This window comes from Ursus maritimus, unplaced genomic scaffold, assembly GCF_017311325.1.
Source record: "Ursus maritimus isolate PB19 unplaced genomic scaffold, ASM1731132v1 scaffold_30, whole genome shotgun sequence".
NCBI lineage: Eukaryota > Metazoa > Chordata > Mammalia > Carnivora > Ursidae > Ursus > Ursus maritimus.
Genome location: NW_024425564.1, coordinates 1,412,969 through 1,432,800, shown reverse-complemented (window position 1 = coordinate 1,432,800; position 19,832 = coordinate 1,412,969). Strand labels below are relative to the sequence as shown.

The 19,832-nt window shown below is 43.6% G+C and overlaps 1 protein-coding gene across 6 annotated transcripts in view; it reads left to right on the top strand.

The window, feature by feature from the left end:
- RNF8 (ring finger protein 8) overlaps positions 1-19,832 on the top strand; it is a 33,169-nt gene that overhangs the window by 4,119 nt on the left and 9,218 nt on the right. For 3 of the 6 annotated variants that reach the window (XM_040644662.1, XM_040644659.1, XM_040644657.1), the window contains exons 2-5: positions 2,961-3,089; positions 12,278-13,018; positions 15,561-15,623; positions 18,033-18,122. In XM_040644662.1, coding sequence (XP_040500596.1) covers positions 2,961-3,089; positions 12,278-13,018; positions 15,561-15,623; positions 18,033-18,122 — 1,023 coding nt within the window. The remainder of the gene's footprint in view (positions 1-2,960; positions 3,090-12,277; positions 13,019-15,560; positions 15,624-18,032; positions 18,123-19,832) is intronic. The other 3 variants (XM_040644661.1, XM_040644658.1, XM_040644660.1) reach the window with 2 other exon arrangements.

Sequence of the window (19,832 nt, the reverse complement as noted above, 5' to 3'; positions counted from 1 at the left end):
CCTGACTTCCTGGATTCAGAGTCTGTAGGAGGCTATTTCAGAAAAAGGCACCCATCTCCCTTTTCTGTAATACTTTACCCAGGTAGCTCTCAATGGCAACCTGGCTGTCTCCTCTCAAGTATTGAAATGGGCTACTGGAGAAATAAAGCTACTGGAGCACCTGGGCGGCTCAGTTGGTTAAGCAGCTGACTCTTGATTTCAGCTTGGGTCATGAGATCAAGCCCCATGTCAGGCTCCATGCTCAGCTCTCTTTCAGAAAAAAAAAGAGAAAAAAGAAAGCTGCCTACATGGAAATTCTTACTGCTCCAGGATGACAGATAAACCCTTAAACATTTCATCTTTTAAAATTTTTAATTATTTAATTATTTTAAGTAGGCTCCACACCCAGCATGGGGCTTGAACTCATGACCCTGAGATCAAGAGGCACGTGCTTTACTGGCTGAGCTAGTTAGGTGCCCCTAAACATTCCATTTTAAAAGGATATATAAACTCAGAGGAACCTGGATAGTATGTGGATTTTTGGCAGACTGTTCAAGGAACTGAACCACTTAAGTCAGGTTGTTAAGAGTTCCTGGCTGCTGCTCTGTGGTTTCCAGTGGTAATAACCCGGTTTCTAACTTCTGACTGAAAAAATCCTCGTCCTAGACTCTGGGAGGACTCATAAATGCTTTATTCCTCTATTCACTGACAGATATTTACTAAGCAGTGTCCAACTGCTTAGTACAGAAATATTGTGGTACACAGGATAGATAAGGTCCCTGCTTATGAAATTTATATTTTAGTAAGAGGTGGGGAATAGGTGAAGCAAAAAAGATAATTTTGGATTGTGACAAGTGCATGCTAAGAACATGAAGGAATGCAATGGTGGGGGAGGAAGCAGGCAACAAGTTTAGGGTAATTAGGGTAGGCCCTTGAGGAGCTGAAACTTGAAAGATAAGAAGGAGGCCATACAGATGTCTCAGAAGAGTGTTCTAAGTAGAGGGGACTGGAGAAAAGACCCTCAGGTAGTGGTTAGTGTGTCTGACTGTGGTATGAGATAACACTAAAGAGTTGGAGGGAGTTAGGACATTCAGGCCTTATAGACTATGGAAGGAAGTTTGGATCATTAATATAGTTTGGGAAGAAGGGAAATGGTCTGATTTAAAGATTTTACATTACCACTCCAGCTTCTGTGTGAAGAATGAAGTTGGTCTGAGTGGAGGAGTGCAGGGCAGGAGGAAAAACAGCTGGAGGAGGTCAGGTTGTTTGGACTAAGGTATTGGCCATAGAGATAGAAGTGAACAGATTTAGGATATATTTGAATTACAACCAGTAGAATCTGCTGATATTTGAGTGTGAGGAAGAGGGACAGAGAAGAATCAAAGACGGCTCCTGGGTTTGGGGCTAAGCAGTTGCTTGGGTGGTAGTGTCAGTTACCGTGATGAGAGTTTTAGGAGAAGCATAGATTGGGGGTAAGGAGAGTCATGACGGTCTTTGAGGGACTGAGGAGGACAGGCATGATTCTGAAAGATTTTCAAGAGGAACAAAATGGGTAGCTTTTAGAAAACCACAGACCATTTGGCTTACTGTTCCCAGCTAAGGTCGTGGTATGGGTCATTATAGAGGTGGCTTGTGCACCAAAAAGAAGCAGCAGGGGATTCTAAGATCTAAATCTTTGGGGAACTTCATTTTCTTCCTTGACAGGGTTACTATAAACTAGACCGGTCAATCAGAAAACTGTGATAGATGAGAATCGAGGCTTCTTTGCAGCCTTTGTCCAGAGGCTCTCATGCTATGCTCGTGGATAAGATAGAAAATACGGACTCAATGGGAAGACTTCTGGTTGAATTACAGCTGGTTAAAGGTGTACCCAGACAGTGTGGTGGAATGTTTACTAGGCTTTCCTGGGAGCTTTGCCTTTGGCTACATCCTGTTTCAATCTTTTTATCTGTGTCTTAAATGAATGTACAGAAAGCCTCATATCAATATGGTGGATGAGTCAAAGCTGGAAGCAATATTGAGTATGTCTGATGGCGGATTAAAAATTCAAAAAGGTCTTGACAAGCTCATGTGATAGGCTGAACTAACAAGATGAAATTTAATAGGAATCAATGTAAGGTCCTGCACTCGAATCCAAATGTACGAGCTAGTCAAGTATAGGACAGAAGAGACATGACTTAGCATAGCAATTCTTGGAGGAGGGTTAGACCAAGAAATGTAATCATTCCTAAGCCTGAGGATACATTGGCAGCATGATAGATCTGCTGTGAAAGCTGTTGCAATTTATATGCTCCAGTGATGATATCTAGAACTGAGAAAGTGATCCTTGCATTTGACTGTGTTACAAAAATTATTATTTTTTAAATGTGACATCTAGGAATAAAAATAAACCAGGAGTTCCTTCACAGATCTGTTAGGCTTAGCAAAGAGATGCAAACCTATGCCATGGGAGTTAGGTTTGAAGTAACTGAGAACATAGGGCCAAGAAAACAGAAGACTAGGTAGGCAGACACTTTATAGCTGTCAAGTGGAAGGGGGATTGGAGATTTTTTCATGGTGTTTCAGGGCAGAGCCAGGGCCAAAGGATGGAATTTATAGGAAGAAGGATGCCAAGTCGGGGCTATTGAAAAATTGGAAGGACTGTCTTGTATAGAGGCTGTAGTTATCGGCAGTGTTTAAGACTAGTTGATGGGGGTGTGTGGAAAGGATTCCTCCATCTCATGACAAAGGTTCAGTGTCCTCCCAACCCTCACATTCTATGATTAACTTCATTCAGCTGTCTGTTCTTGTCAGAATTTCTGCCTTTTTCTACCTGGTGGCTCCCGTGGTAGCTGAAGGAGATGGCTGATAAGCTGTATGGTTTCACAAGAATCTGGTTTCATAAGTCAGGACACGTGAATACTGCTGGTTGACAAGATTGGAAAGGACCTCCCTTTTCAGCAAAGTGAATGATTGTGTCTCTTACATTGTTGTCTTCCTAGGTGACTATAGGGCGAGGATTTGGTGTCACATACCAACTGGTATCAAAAATCTGCCCTCTGATGATTTCCCGAAACCACTGTGTTTTGAAGCAGAATGTCGAGGGCCAGTGGACAATTATGGACAACAAGGTACAGGAATCCACAGATGCCTAATGACTTTTACTGAATTTTTGTTTTCTTTTTAAATTACTTTTTTTTTTTTTTTTTTGCATAGGTAATACAGAATACAAAATTTAAAGTTTCAAAAGTGTATCTTTTCCCCTGGCCACCCAGTTGTCTTCTCCACAGACAACTATTTCTGTATGCTGCCAGAGATTAGATTATACTAAAATATTTCTGATGACTTGAATGAAAGTCCATTACTTTGAAGGAAACTCTTGAATTCGGGCTGTAGGTCCTGCTCCAGAAACTGGACTAAGTTACTGGGGGAATTGGCTTTTGTGGGTCATAGGTACAGAGACCTTGGGAAAAATCTGATGAATATTCTGGAGTACTCCTGTGGTTCAGAGCACTGTGAGGAGGAAGGAGCTGAGCTGACTGCACTTAGCTCCTTCCCTTCCCAATTCCTTTCCATCAGAGCAACACTTCCACCTCCTTTTTTATCCGTTTTACATATCCGTGTCTTGAGGACGATTTCCTTTGAATACAGGACTTTTCTGTTTTAAACAAATTTGAAAATCACTGGTCTGGTGTGAATACTAAGGGAGGTGAAATAGTGTGTAAAGCCCAGCAATTAGGAAGCACCTAAAGTGCAGATATACAAGCACCCAGGGATACCGTGAAAATAGAGACTACGCTGAGAAAAATTTGAATGTTGACAGCTAAGGCATTAGGAAGTAGGAAATGTCTTCAGACACCATCTTACACTGCTCTGGTTGGAAGGGTTGTAAAGACACTTGTTAGAAGGAAGGGTAGTAAATGGTCTGAGACCAGTTCTGAGGTTTGCACCCTCGCACCCCCAAGCAATGCTTGGGACGCCAGCTCAGTGTCCCACTATTCACCTCAGTTCTATAGCATCGGATTCCACAGGTTAACACCTGTGCTTCTGACCAACAGCTGTAGATTGGAGGCTCCAAGGATGCCAGTCACAGGTCCAAGTTGTTTACTTGTACTTCTAACCAACTGGAACCAGCTGGTTCCAATGACCTCCTCCCCCTTTGGATTCGGTTAATTAGCGAGAGTGGCTCTCAGAACTCAGGGAAACATTTGTTTATGTTTACCGGTTTATTATGAAAGGATAGAAATAAGGGATACAGATGAATATCCAGACAGAAGAGATGTGTAGGGCAAGGTGTGCAGGAAAGGACACAAAGCCTTCACGTCCTGTCTGGGTGTGCCACTCCCTCAACACCTCCATGCAGTCACCAACCCAGAAGCTCTCTGAACCCATCCTTTTGGGTTTTTATGGAGGCTCTGTTACACAGCACGATTGAATAAAACATTGGCCATTGATGATCAATTCAATGTCCAACCCCTGTCTCCTCCCAGGAGGTTGAGGGGTGGGACTGAAAGTTTCAACTCCCCAGTCACAGGGTTGGTTCCCCTAGCAATTAGACCCCATCCTTGGGGGACCTGGGCCTGGACCAAAGTTGCCTCGTTAACATAACAAAAGACACCTGTCTGTTTCACCACTTAGGAAATTCCAAGAGTTTTTAGGAGCTCTGTGCTAGAAACAGGGATAAAGACCAAATATATATTTCTTATTATAATTCACAGTATCACAGGTATCCCGCAGGCCTGCCTCATTTTGCATGCTTAAAACTGCCGGATTTAAGCTGTTGAGAAACTACCTTCCTGAGTAGGATGAAGTTGAGTTGGCGCTGCGTTGAAGGAGAGGGTATAAATGCTAAGTAATTTGGTTTGGCACTCTTGGCAAGGCATTAGGGGCAGAATAGAGATTGGCGCTGAAAAGGGGGCCTCAGAGATGATCAAGTTTAACCTCTTCTGGGAACAGAGGAATCAGACCCAGAGAGATAAACATAAACTGACTTGCCCAGGGCCTTCTAACTGACTGGTTGAGTGGGCGAATGAGCCAGGGCTCAAACTCATGTAAGTCTCTACTATGTCCGGTTGTCGGACAGTGAAGTACACTGATTTACTCTACAGGTGCGTCCCGCTTTTGGACCCTTCGCTTTTACAAAAGGCTTACATTGGTGCCTGTATTTGCTAACGAAAAGAAATCNAAGAGGATCTTCACTTTTACCCAAAAAAAGGCGAAAATTGCGTTTAACATTTGTTTTGCAGTGAGCTGTTGTAGAGGCAGCGCGCACCAGAGCGTTGAGGGTGGCCCTGCTAGGATCTTTCCCAGGGAGCTACGCTCAGCGTCTCAGCCTCAAGGTGCCATAGCTTTGAATTGTGTCCATGAGCACCTGTGCTTTAATCTCCATTTATTTTGTGCATCTGTTAGCAAGTGATGTCCTAAGGTATCAGGAAAGCCTAAGAGAGGTTATATTTTGGGTCTGGAAACAATAAAAAAATTTTTCCATAAAAGTTAATGGCAATTGCTTTGCTTATACCATTGGCTTATGAAGAAAGGCTTTATGGGAACAGTCTCCTTTCAGATATCAGGGGAAACCTGTACCACTTGTATGACTAAAAAAAAATTAATGATGCATATCTAAGTCACAGATGCCAGGTTTTAAAGCCCCCGCAATAGCTTATATCAAACCACCTTAAGAAAAGATGTTTTTCTTATCAGAGTTGGCTACCTGAGAAATGGGGTTGCAGTAGTAGAGAGGTGAGTTCTCTGGTGCTTCTCTCCTTGATTACGTGCAGTATGGATGTGCTCCACTTATGGGATAGCAGATTTTGAGAGGTTGGGAAGCCACCAGCTGACTGATTTTACTGTTGCTTGAACGTTAGCCCCAGGGACACAGAGGCAGCCCACGCCAGCCACAGATCATGACTGCTTCTGGGCCGCTCTCCAGCTTTTGCTGTGTACCCTTTCTTCTAAGGCTGTTGTTACCATGAGACTCCTTTCTGAGGGCTCAGACAGATAACACAGAGGAAAGGCAGGCTCCTAATTCTTCCAGGTCTTTTCTGGTTTAAGCTTCTTAGCTTTGATTCCATTTGTGAGGTAACTGATTTTTAAGAGAAGCTGTGACTCGAGTGTTTTGATGGAGCAACTGTTCTTACAGGTAAAAGCACCCCCCCCCCGGCTCCCCCCGCCCCCCTTAACAGATGCTCCTCTTCTTTGTGGCTTTTTTCTGGCTTGATGCCTTGGCAGTCCTCTTCTTCTGATGGAGGATTTGAATTTCAGGTGCAGGACATTATTGTTATGGTCATATCTGAAGTCATTTGCCAAGTCTTTTCAAGAGGTAGAGATTTCTAATAATTCAACTCAGAACTACACTCTCTCTTCATTAAACGGTCTCTCTTATATGCTGGAATGGCCAGAAAGTGAAAGCTTAAGTACAGATCCAAAAATTGTGACAAATGCAATTTTAGTTTGAATTGGCTTAAAAAAAAGAAAAACCTTGGAGGACTGCTGACTCTACATGCAGAATGTTGTAGCTGTGTAAATTTCAGTTGAAAAGCTCTTCAGATGGCTCGTCTTATGTATTAATATCCAGCTCTTTCAAACAATTGGTTGTTTCGGCGTCAGTCTGAAATGCCTTTGTGGGTTTGCTTGCCTTCAGTGCTCGAGGCTCAGGCATGTTGTTTGAACCTTTCTCATTCTTCTCCTCCTCTCATGTTGTTATTCGTCTGCTCCCTGGTGATTCCTCCCTTCATGCTCCTGCAGGCTCTGGCATTTAATGTCTCTGGTGAATTCGATTGTCTGTGAACAAACCTTGTTGCTTGGGACAGTTCAGCTTCTGGTCTTCCAGCAGCTAAAGCAGTGGCTCTTAACCCCGTTTCTAGTTTTTGTGCTTACTTGGGGTTCTTTTAAAAAATACTGCTGGTATCACATTAAAATTAAGAACTTCCATTCATCAAAAGATGCCATTCAGAGAGGGAAAGGGAACCTCAGAGTGGAAGAAGGTATTTGCTACACATAACTGATGTAGGATTTATGTTTGAATATATACAGAACTCCAAATCAATAAGAAAAAGAAAGATAACCCAGTTTTAAAAATGGGCAAGGCACTTCACAAAAGATTATATCCAGATGTTCAATATCCATGTTCAACCTCATTAGTGATCAGGGAAATGCAAATTATAACCACAATGGAATACCACTGCATACAGGCCAGAGTGGCTGAAATTAAATACTGACCATCCTAGGCATTAGCAAGGATAGGGGGCAAATAGTCTTTTGGTAGAAGTATAAATTGGTACAACCATTTTGGAAAATTATTTGACATTATTTATTACAGTTGCACACATATATGTACACCTCCTGACAGTATTTTCACTACCAAGGAAATAACCCAAGTGTTCATCAACAGTAGATACAATCTTACAGTGAAACACTGTACTGGAATGAATATGAGTGAACTGCTGTATCCAGTGGCATGGATTAATCTCACAACAATATTTAGTGAAAGAAGACAACACGAAAGAGTACATATTATATGATGTCATTTATATAATTGTCCAAACTAGGCAAAATTAATGTGTGATGTTAAGCCAGACTAATAGTCCCCTTATGGAGGGGGAGGGGCTTAGTGACTAGTAGGGAATTGGGTAGGGGGTAGGGGGACGTTCTGGGATGCTGAGAATGTGGGATTTTTTTTTAAACTTTGTAGTTACACTGAGATGTTCACTTTGTGATTGTTCATCGAGTACATTTATGGTTTGTGCACTTTCCTGTTTGTATATTATGCTTTAGTAAAGAATTTCTAATACCAGATGTTGGTGGGCATGCAGAGTAACTGGAACTCTGAAACACTGTGAGTGAGAATACACAATGATACCACCAATTTGACAAACAGTTTGGCAGTTTTTGGTTTTGTTTTTTTAAACAACAAACATTTACTTCGCACAGTTCCGGAGGTTGGTAGGCATCAAGATCCGCGATTAGGCAGGTTTGGTTTCTGATGAGAACTCACTTCCTGGTTTGAAAACGGCTGTTTTGTTTTGTTTTTTTTTAAGAGGGGGTGGGGAGGGAGAGAGAGAATCTTCAACAGGCTACACACCCAGTGTGGAGCTCAACCGGGGATTGATCTCACAGCCCTGAGATCGTGACCTGAGCCAAAATCAAGAGTCAGACACTTAACCAACTGAGCTGCCCAGGGGCCCCAAAGATGGCTGTCTTCTTGTTTCATCTTCGCATGGCAGAGAGCACTGAGAGCAGAAGCAAGCTCTCCCACTTCTTCTTCCTCCCTCCCTCCCTCCTCCTTCCTTCCTTCCTCCTCCCTTCCTTCTTCTTCTCCCTTCCTCCTCCCCCTCCCCCTCTCCCTTCTCCTTCTTTTTCTTCTTCTTCCCTTTCCCTGCCCTCCAGCATTCCTGGTCCTGTCCCAAATTAATGAAAATTTACATTCTCAGAGAAACCTGAAAGTGAATGTTTCATGTGGTTTCATTCATAATCACCAGAAACTAAAAAAAACGAAACTGGGGAATGGATAAACAAACTGATATGCCCCTTCCCTGGAATACTACTTACCAATAAAAATACCAGACTACTGTTACTGCAATAAAGTGGATGAATCTTAGTTATTATGCTAAGTGAAAGAAGACAGACTTGAAAGGATGCATTCTGTGTGATTCCATTTATACAGCAGTCTGGAAAAGACAAACCTATGTAGGGCAGAGAATAGGTGAGTGGTTGCCTGGGAATGAAGGACGGGCTGACTAAAGGGGCACTGTGTCTTGGTACAAATTGTGCACTGTATGTATTTGTGTATAAAGCCTGGGCGGCTCAGTCGGTGAAGCGTCTGCCTTCAGCTCAGGTCATGATCTCAGGGTCCTGGGATCAAGCCTACAACACATCAGGCTCCTTGCTCTGTGGGGAGCCTGCTTCTCCGTCAGCTGCTCCCCCTGCTTGTGCGCTCTCTCTCTCTGACAAATAAATAAATAAAATCTTAAAAAAAAAAAAAAAAAGTAAACTTGACTTTAAAGGTTCTGATGCCTACTCCCCATCTCAGACTAATTAACACAGTCAGTTTTTCTTCTAAACATTTCCAGGTGATTTCACTGGACAGTCAGGTTGAGAACCACTGGGCTACATAAATCATTTGGTGAACTGCAAGAAAACATTGCCTGTTGGCTTTGGGTTTCCACTGTCCTCAACAACTGATTAAAAATGCTGGACAGAGATTGAGCATCAAGTGAAGTAATTGGTGTTTAAGTGGGTGCAGGTTATCCCACCTTTTTCCCATTGATGGCTAGGAGTCACCGGGCAGGCTTTTCTTTGGTTGTCACTTTGCTGTTGCTGACAGTACTCAAACTGGGGATTGTGAAAACCAACATCAAGAAAGGCTTGAAGGGCGCCTGAGTGGCTCAGTCGGTGAAGCGTCTGCCTTCAGCTCAGGTCATGATCTCAGGGTCCTGGGATCAAGCCCCGCATCGGACTCCCTGTTTCTCCCTCTCTTCCCTGCTCATGTGCTCTCTCTTGCTATCTCTCTCTCTCAAATCAATAAATAAAATCTTTAAAAAAAAAAGAAAAGCTTGAACACAGTTTGATTTATTTAAACCATTGCATTTAAGATCGCGTCCTGGGCAGTACTTGATTGTTCTTACACAGTCATGGTATTTTCAGCCTTTTTTACAGTCACCTTGTGAACCGACCTGACTCAGGGCTGTGGTCCAAAGCATACCGCTAGGTGTCACCAAGGAGTGATGAATGGGTAAACAGAGGGATCCAAGGGTGAAATGGGGTGGGACAATGTTGAGAGTTTATTTTCTGGATCTGAAGGGCTCTGAGGAGGCAGGTTACTGCGGAGGACCTAGTGGAGGGTTTGCAGTATGTCTTGAAAGTTCGCCCCAGTTTTTTAGGGGTTCCTTGTTTGCTCTAGACTTGGGCTGCTTCTTGTAACCATCTTCTTTTATTTAACCTTCTCTTTGTCTTTTAGATTTTTCCTAAATATCTATACCTTGGCAATAGGTGAGCTCTTGTGTCATATACTTTCCCTGAGACCCTTTTCCGGTGTATAATCTCTAATGGACTGTTCTGCTATAGAACTGTTCTCAAATAGTCTTTTGGCCTCCCTCCCCCTCCTTTTTTATTTCTGCCTGTGTTGTTTCAGAAGTCAGCAGAAATGATCACTGTCATAATTCCTCAGGCTGAATATGAATAGAAAGGTTGGGAGAAGGTTGGCCAGATAAGCCAGGTTAGGCCCAAGGCAGTGAGTTAAAGCCAGTCTTTCTTTATGTACCTATGTTCATTTTGCTCTTCCTCTCGCCCCTACTACCAAGTTGGCCTACTACCAACTCAGAACAGAGATCCAGTCTCAGTCTTCATCGTCTGTGCCTTGTGGTCAAGCCCCCATCCCTCCTATTTGGGTTGACCAGGTATCTTTTCTCTCTGGAGGACGTAGATGTAGTTACCAACTTGAACGTAGTCTTAGTCCTAGTTCAGATGTGACCTTCATCTCTGACCCGTCTCCCAAAGATGAGTTCTTAATATGGGTTAAAACGCCCACTTGTCTTTTCTTTTCCTTTCTTTCCCTCCCTCCGTCTCCTTCCTTTCTTCCTTCCTTCCAAATTTATTTATTTAAGTAATCTCTACACCCAGCGTGGGGCTCGAATTCACGACCCCGAGATCAGGAGTCCCATGCTCTTCTGACTGAGCCAGACAGGTGCCCCCCAACCCCCACAACTTGTCTCTTTAAACTTTAAATCCTGCATTTGTTTCAAGTCTGTTTTAGAACCTGTCGTCTCCATTTAGCATCTCTTCTCTGGCATCTTTAGCAGCTCTTCATGATAGTCCTTTGCATTTATAGGCTGGCTGTGTAATCCCACATTTACTTATGTGTGCCCTCGTGTTTTCCTTTCCATAGTCAGCTGCTAAAAGTTGTTTTCATATCTTCTACTTTTGCGCTTGGTATATTTACCTTGCAAGATGCTGAGCACAGAATTGAAATGACTGTTGATAAGTCGATTGAGCCAGAACATAATAATAGTAGTGAACACTTACATAATGCTTACCATGTGCCAGGCACTTTTCTAAGTACATTACATATGTCATCTCATTAAATCCACACACACTCCATGAGGGAGAGTCTATTATTGTCCTTCATTTTATAGATGTGGTAACTGGGGCGTGGAGAAGTTAAGAAAGTTACCCAGAGAGACAAACTGAGGGCTTCAGCGGGGAGGGAGTGGGGGATTGGGATAGGCTGGTGATGGGTAGTAAGGAGGGCACGTATTGCATGGAGCACTGGATGTTATACGCAAACAATGAATCATGGATCACTACATCAAAAACTAAGGATGTACTGTATGGTGACTAACATAACATAATAAAAAATTATTATTAAAAAAAAAAAAAAGAAAGAAAGAAAGTTACCCAGAGTCACACAGCTATTAAGTGATGAAGCCAGATTACAAGTCGAGGCAGTGTGACTCCAGGGTCCATGCGCTCAGCCCTACACTGTGATTTAATTTAAATCATTGAAGTGAATATTTATCAAGTATTTGTTATACGTGAGTCGCTGTGCTCAGTGTTTTGCATGTATTATTTCATTCATTACTCACAGAGCAGTATGAGTTAGGAACTAGACTATCCCTATTTTGCAGACAAAACTGGGACATAAAAGTTAAGTAAACCGCTGAAGGCCAGGCAACTCATAAACCCAAGGTGGTGCATCTGGGCTGTGATCTCAAGTCTGTCTGAGCCAGCGCGCCAGCTCTTAACCAGTGTACTGTGTTCACCAGTGGACCTCTGGTGCTATTAGTTGGGTTAGAGCCCACCTGCAGTTTGACCCCAGTACAAGGCACATTCTTTTTAGGTTTATGTGGAAGTGCTTTGCTCATTCACCAATGTGTTCCGGGGCCACATTCAGAGACGGTGCTTGTGTGACTTTCCTGGCTAAGCCTACCTTTTGAAACTTATCATTAGATGCTGCTTCCTTCGCTAATAGCTATTTTTCCAGTCTTGGGCCATTGTCCCCAGTTTAGGTCAATAGGAGCTATTCAACTGCAGTGTCTTTAAATGCTGCTGCATTTATTTGAGTAATTCATCTGCCAGTTATAAGGTGATTCCTGCCTGTTATACCAGCAGTTCTCTGTGGAGGCATGAATGTGAAATGTAGGTAAAAAGCCAAAGCTATTTGAATAATGCTGTTTCTAAGGGTGGTGGTTTATGAACCTTTTGTATTTGTTCTCAAGGGTTTTCCTTCTGAAAAGGCAGAAGGTTTTGCAGCAGCAGGAGAGAAATTCCATTAAGAGAAGGGGAATCATGAAGCTTATTTCATCTTTCTTTTCCCTTTGTCCAGAGTCTGAATGGTGTTTGGCTGAACAGAGAACGTCTAGAACCTTTAAAGGTGTATTCTATCCATAAGGGAGACCACATCCAGCTTGGGGTACCTCTGGAGAATAAGGAGAATGCAGAGTATGAGTATGAAGTTGCCGAAGAAGACCGGGAGAGGATGTACCCTTGTCTTGCCCCAAAGAATGACCAGATGACGGGAAAAAGCAGGGGACTGAGAACTAAACGGAAATTTAGTTTGGATGAATTAGAGGGTCCTGGAGCTGAAGGCCCCTCAAATTTGAAATCCAAAATAAGTAAAGTGTCTTGTGAACCTGGTCAACCAGTGAAGTCTCATTGGAAAGGTGAAGTGGCCAGTCAACCCTCTGAATATTTGGATCCTAAGTTGACTTCTCTTGAGCCAAAGGAGAAGGCCACAGAGGCTCGTGTTCACCCTGGCTCCGCAAAAGTCATAGAGCTTCATCATAAGAAGCAGAAAGCCTCAAACCCTTCAGCATCTCAGAGCAGCTTAGAGCTATTCAAGGTGACCATGTCCAGGATTCTGAAGCTGAAAACACAAATGCAGGAAAAACAGGTAGCTGTCCTGAAGGTGAAAAAGCAGACTCAAAAAGGGAACTCAAAGAAGATTGTGAAAATGGAGCAGGAGCTGCAGGACTTACAGTTCCAGCTGTGTGCAGAGCAGGCCCAGCAGCAGGCCAGAGTGGAGCAGCTGGAGAAGACTTTCCAGGAAGAGGAACAGCATCTCCAGGTACCACACAGGAGGGAAGGACACCAGTGCTCCTCAGGGGTGGGCAGGCCCTTGGCGAGCCTCTGGCCACAGCTCTCTGTTTCTTTTTCTTTTCTTTTTTTTTTTTTTTTTAAAGATTTTATTTATTTATACGACAGAGAGAGAGATAGCCAGTGAGAGAGGGAACACAAGCAGGGGGAGTTGGAGAGGAAGAAGCAGGCTCACAGCAGAGGAGCCTGATGTGGGGCTCGATCCCATCACGCCGGGATCACGCCCTGAGTCGAAGGCAGACGCTTAACCGCAGTGCCACCCAGGCGCCCCAGCTCTCTGTTTCTGAGTCAGGGACCATGTGCTGAGCGCCAGGGACAGGAGATGGAATGGGAACAAAGGACTTTGAGATGGGAGAAGGGGGTAGAGTAAAGTGTTAAGACTTCAGCATGATGGTCAAGAGCCAGAGTTTGGGTGCCATGATGGGGTAAGGTGGCTGGCAGAGCCAGCCAGGACGTAACTGATCTCAGGATGTAAAGCTGAGGCCCTGAGAACTGAGGCAAGTTCAGAGAGAGCTTGGGTGAAGGTCGGGATGCCACAGAACCACGGTACATTCCAGGTAAACCAGTAGTGGTCCTTACGAATTATCTTTCTTTGCTGTGTCAGAGCCAAACCACTTAGCCCCAAGGCAGCGATGGGTCAGGTGGTAACTCTGCCCTCGTTGTACCTGGTAACTTACTAGCTCTGAGGGTTAGTTAACTCTGTAGCTAACCTAGAAAGTGGGAGCCTAGAAAGGCAGAAAATGTTTTTGTTACTATCCTAAGCATCCAGCACGGGAGGGGCTGGATATACCGTGACTCAGTTGTTGGGTTGAGTAATAAGCCACCTTCCCCAGTGCCTTTAGGGGGAAGGTAGAATAATGACTATCTTAGCTGTGTCAAGGTAAGACCAGATGTGTCCCCATCCCTGAGTCATTTGCTTAGAAATCAAGCTCTTGCACGAAGCTCCTAGGCTGGAGCTGATCCTGGTCCCTGTTCAAAATGTCAGTTCCCATCTGGCAAGAAGCACACGTTTTACTCCCACCTACTTGCTCAGGTAATATTGAATGTCAAGAATTCCCCATTGGTGGCTTAGAAATAAAAAGGACCAATCAGGATTGAAGTGAATAAGCTTTTCTGTTTTGTTTACTTTGCTCGGGCAAGGAACAACCAGTAGTGTTGGCTTATTTCTGAACAATGTATAAATTTCAGTCTAATCTTTGCTATCCCCTTGAACTGGTAGCATTAGCAAAGGCCGTGGATTAAACATGTCTTTCTGAGGGTATACACTGCTTGCTTATGTGTACCTTATTGCTTCCCTTACCAGCCTGGACTAGTTCTTGAAGTTGATAGAGGGAGTTGATCTTTACATATTTAGTGTATGACACCTTCACCAGAGCAGAACACTCTTTAAAGGCTAATGTGTTCAGGAACAAGAGTTATTATTAATTAATGTTTGTGGCTGCTTTGGTCATGCTTCAGGATGTAGCTGTAAAATCTTTTTGTATATCAAAATGGGAAAGAAAGGCAAAAAGGACTGGCTTAGAGAATTTCTAGGGTATTTGAGGGTCATATATAAATAGCTCATGCTGAAATGTGTCTAGTCCTTTGTTTACGAGCTGCATTTCCCTCTGCCACCAACCCCTAAGGATTTATTCTACTCCTGCTACTTGTTCAGAAGCTCATTTAACTGTTGCTGCTTCACACAGATTTTTTTTTTTTTTTTTTTTTTTTTTTTTTTTTTGAGTACCGACATTGCCTGGTATACTATACTTGGAGTTCAGGTGGTTACAAAGATAAATGGGTTTTGCCACTAAGAAAGAAATGTTGTTGAAGACACGAGATGTATTATACAGGTAAAATAATCAGGACAGTTTTAAGTCAATATATATTTAAATTAGAGAATAATTTCTGGTTGGTGTATTATATGGATAGGTAATTCTTAAAGTAAAGAGGGAGGGGCGCAGAGGGGCTTAGAGAAGTTTCTGGACGAACGGTCACGATGATGTGGAAGGCGTCCACATCAGAGGGGGCTGATGGAGGAAACAGAGCATAAGTTACAGCAAGGAGGAGAAAGCATGTTTATGGGCTACAAGTGATAGAGGCTCACGCGAAGAGGCAGTGCTGCCAGAATCGAGGGAAGAAACACGGTGGAGCTTGTGAGTGTTAACCTGGGGGATTATATCTGAGTTTAGATATCTGGTGGCTTTGAAGCTCTCAATTTACATCTTTCTGGGAGTCATGGTGTTAGCCAGTGAAGGGAACTTGGAGTATTACCCCAGGGGTTCTCTCCAGAACAACCCAAGTGGTACCTTGAGGGTGACAGCCCTGGGGTGTGCAGTGTGTGAGCAGCTCACGATGCTCAGATCCCTTACTGCCAACAGTTTGAAGTAAAACGGGAGGTTTTCCACCTGCTCCCTGCCTCCTGTGGTTTCCAGATGCTCACAGAAGCCAGTCTTCTTTGCTTGCTGCTAGATTTTGTTTCTTTTATCCCCCTTCCTGCAGGGAAACCTTCCATTTTGTTTTTGGCTTTGCAGGGTTTGGAGAAGGAGCAAGGAGAAGAGGACCTGAAGCAGCAGCTGGCCCAGGCTCTGCAGGAGGTAACTTATCTCTTGGCCCTGTACTGAGATTATAGTGGGCTGGGGCTTCCCATGGCCACTGGCTGCCTCTTCTGCTTAGCACGCACCTCTGGGGCATCTCCAGTCTGCAGACAGAGCAGCTGCTCACACCATCAGGTCGGAGATTGGGCCTCACAGACATGCCAGCCCTCAGCATGAAAACTCACATCTTCATCTGAGCAGACGTTGCTCTAGTGAAGATGGGACGGAGCCTATAGCAATTAAGAGGCTCTCTGGGAGAAGTGGCTGCACTTCCAGAAAGGTGAGGGCAGCAGAGGGGAATTTCAAACTATGACTTGGCCACCAGGGCCTGCAAGGGCCTTTATTACCTCACTGTTCCTGAGCTGAAGCCATCCAGAAACCATTCAAGAATGTTCCAATTAAGCGTTTTAGGTCAGGTTGAGAGTGCAGTGTAACAGTCAGCAAAGCATAGCGATTTACTGTGAAAGGGCAAGGCTCACAGGAATAAAATTCCTGTCAAAGTTTGCCTGTAATTTATTTCATATAACTTGACTATCATCTGATCATTTTTTTACAAGCTCTTTTGCATGTTTTAAACCTGCGTTATCTTCTTTCCTTTATGTGTTTATGATCAGTAGTTCGATGCAAGTTTTGTCAGGTTAGTGGGATGGTTCAAGTCTTGAGAAAGTGAGCAATTGCATTAGAATTTGTTTAGGAGAATTTATCCTTATGTTCTTTTATTGCTCATCTAACTCCCAACCTTCTTGAGTGCTAACAGCCCCGTATTATTGTAAGCTTTGGGGGGATGCCTGCCTTGATTTCCCTAAGGGGTGTACAAATAGCCTTGAGAAGAATTGAGTGAAAATTAATTCAATCTTTTTGGAATTTTATTTTCTAAGCTTATTTATTTTCTAGGGTGGGGAACTAGGTGTATTTCCCATTTAGAGCATTATTAAACTGTATTGTGATATTGTTTTGAAATTGACTGGGAAAGAGTAAGNCTCTGCTACTTGGAAATCCCCAAGGTATTGTTGACTACCTTGTACGCACAACTCCACACCCTCTCCTGAGAGAGAGGAAAACATTTAGCATGAGGTACTTGGCCAGTCCCCATTCATTAGCCTAAAATGGGATGCTTTCAGGTCATGGTTTATAACAACATGCGTAGGGACAAACCACTCTTTCAACTGAAACAGAGGTCGTTTTTTGGTCCGCCCTGTTGGTCCCTCTGTAGCAATTCTTTTTTCTTTCCTAGGTAATTACAAAAACTTGGCATTTACATAGAGCTTTAAAAACTTTGCCAAATGCTTTCATAGCTGTTATTTTATTTTCTTTCTTTTCTTTTTTTTTTCTTTTTTTTAAAGATTTTATTTATTTATTTAACAGAGAGACAGCCAGTGAGAGAGGGAACACAGCAGGGGGAGTGGGAGAGGAAGAAGCAGGCTCACAGCGGAGGAGCCCGATGTGGGACTCGATCCCGGTACGCCGGGATCACACCCTGAGCCGAAGGCAGACGCCCCAACGACTGCGCCACCCAGGCGCCCCTGTTATTTTATTTTCTTAACACTGATGTAGGAGGGCCACCTGTTGTCCCATTTTATAGATGAGTAAGTTAAGCACATACATCTAATTAGTGGTCAAGATGAATACCCCGGCCTTCTGATATAACTGCTTTTTGGGGGGAGACCACACATTTTAAGATTTGTTTCTCGAGTAATATCTTGTCAGAAATACTTACCTTTATTCCACCTTTTTAAAGAAAGGATTTGAGGTGAGAATTAAAGTGTAAGCTATACTTAAGCACAAGAGTGCTCAGAAATTTTCATACAAGTAGAATCTCTTGACATGCGGTGTAGGCAGTTAGTCACAGTGATTGAGCTGCTAGCTCTCGGGTGTGCCAGCTTCCAGAAGACACAGGCAGGGTGCGGGCAGCACTGCCTTACAAGCACGTAGTATGTGATTCGTAGAATAAATAGGTTAAAGGTCTTTTTTATTTCAGTGAAATGATTATCTAGAAATTCCATTTCTCCCTGATTATTTCTTAAAAGCCACTCCCAGTGCTGGGTAGCCTCAGATTACTTACCAGCTCTTGAGCATTAGTTCCCAGAATCACTTCAGTGGCTTTTAAAAAAATGCACATTCCTGGGCCCCCAGCCAAACCTACAGAATCAGACTCTCTGTAAGTTATTTAGTTGATTTAGATGCCATGGAGGTTGGGTTATTTCCAGAGGGATTAATGGATTTGATAATCTCCCTCTGTAGCTGCCCCCTTCCCTGAAGAAAAGCAGGAGGTAAGCGGGCTGTCCTGAAGGAACAAAGGCATTCTTGAAATTGCCGAAGCCACTGACAGAGGGAGCCAGCCCGTGTATGGCTAAAAGGAGAGACGCAGTGTAAGCTCATCTTGAATGTGTGTCTGCTGTGTCTCTGCAGCATCGGGCTCTAATGGAAGAACTAAATCGCAGCAAGAAGGACTTTGAAGCAATCATTCAAGCCAAGAACAAAGAACTGGAACAGACCAAGGTACTAGAAAGAAGGTGAAGGTTTAGAATTTGGTTAGTACACGCAACTCTGCATTTTCAACAGTGCAAGGGTTGCTATAGTGAATGAAGAGAGATCGTGGCGCTTCCTTGCTCAGGGGAAATAGTCCGTAAAATTATTCAGGCCTATAGAAGGGTCTGCCTCTAAGACATTTTTTTTCTTCCCTTATTCAGAAGCTAAATGCTGGGAATGAGACTCTCATCCTGCAGTCTCGTCCTTTTGCTGTGGTAAATGCTCCTTCAGAGTGTTTCACTGGCACAGGCTAAGGGGTGGTATAGTCAAAAAACAGTTGGTCCTGATGCATGTAGATAATTATTTCCCTCATCACAGCAGTGGAATGCTTAAATTAGGGGTTCTAAACTCGGGTGCCCACCAGGGTGGACTGGTAGTAGAAGTGAGTGAAGTGGCCTGGGTGCAAGATCACAGTAGGGAGCTGTAAGGACAGAGGCACACCAGCAGGGTTCACTCGCCACCCCTCCTTTCCCGCCCCCAAGAGGCAGCTCTTCTGTGCTGCAGCCTATTGCTGCCATCCAGAAATGCAACCCACTGTTGTCAGAGCTGCTGACTTGTCCACAGAAGATGGAAATCCACATGTTTATGTGAGCTATTTCAATTTTAAATATTAGCAACAAATTCAAGGCTTTTTGCTTTGTTTTTTAATACCATGAGGGCCAAACTAAACAAATCTACCAGCCAGATCCAGTCCACAGGCCAGCAGTTTAGAACCTCTGACCTGAACTTAATGCCCGAGTTTGACTGCGTCTCTCAGCCCACCCTTCCCCACAGACAGACCTGGAGCAGAGTACAGAAAGGAGGAGACTCAGCTTTCATTTGGTTCGAGATCCTTATCCTCTGTTTAAATCACATAGTACCTTCTTTCTTAACTTTCAAAAAACCACCACATCTTTTTAAAACTAGCAGTTTGTAAGTTTTCAGGGAACTTTACTTAAATTGGGTCCAGACCCTCTTTGCTGCCCTAAGCAGTGTGACAGTCTTCGCTTTGATTAGAAGAGACAATAAAAGATGAAAAATTAATCAGTTACTCAGATATACCCTAAATGGCCTTTCCTTTTCCCTCAGGGGCTCCTGACACTTTCAGTTTAGGGGATGAGGTGCTGACTTAAATAAATGTTTGCTTCTAGAGAACACACCGAGGATCCTTCCCAAAAAGGGTGTCCACAGGCAGTCTGACCTCTTGGGGAAAGCAGAGGGAAATTGGACTGCAGACCTCTGCAGGAGGAGGGGGTAGCAAGCATCATAGAACTTGGATCCCGAAGGGCCTAGAAGAGACCCTCTCTCAGCCTCCTGCCTCCAGGGAGTATAAGTATTATCCTTATTTTGTAGAAGAGGCAGCTGCAAGGAACACAGGGGACCGTATAAACTAATTCAGGCTTCCTGCCTCTATGGACCGTTTTTCATGTCTGCGTTCATGTCCAGTGAGTTTTTGGTTGCTTGGGATGATTTTATATCACCTCTAAACTGCCGTTAGTTAATAGGACACGTAATGCCTCATTCTAGTCTTGCGCGGTCAGTGGGATGAGTATATTACCTTCAGTTTTTCTTGTTTGGTTAGTTCTGGGAAAGGAGACAGAACCTACAATGCAAATACAGAAGTGGAGAGAGGAAAGAAAGGAAGACAGTGCCCTGTGTTAGAAAGTTCAGAGAAACCATAACCCTCAGGGAGAGGGTTTC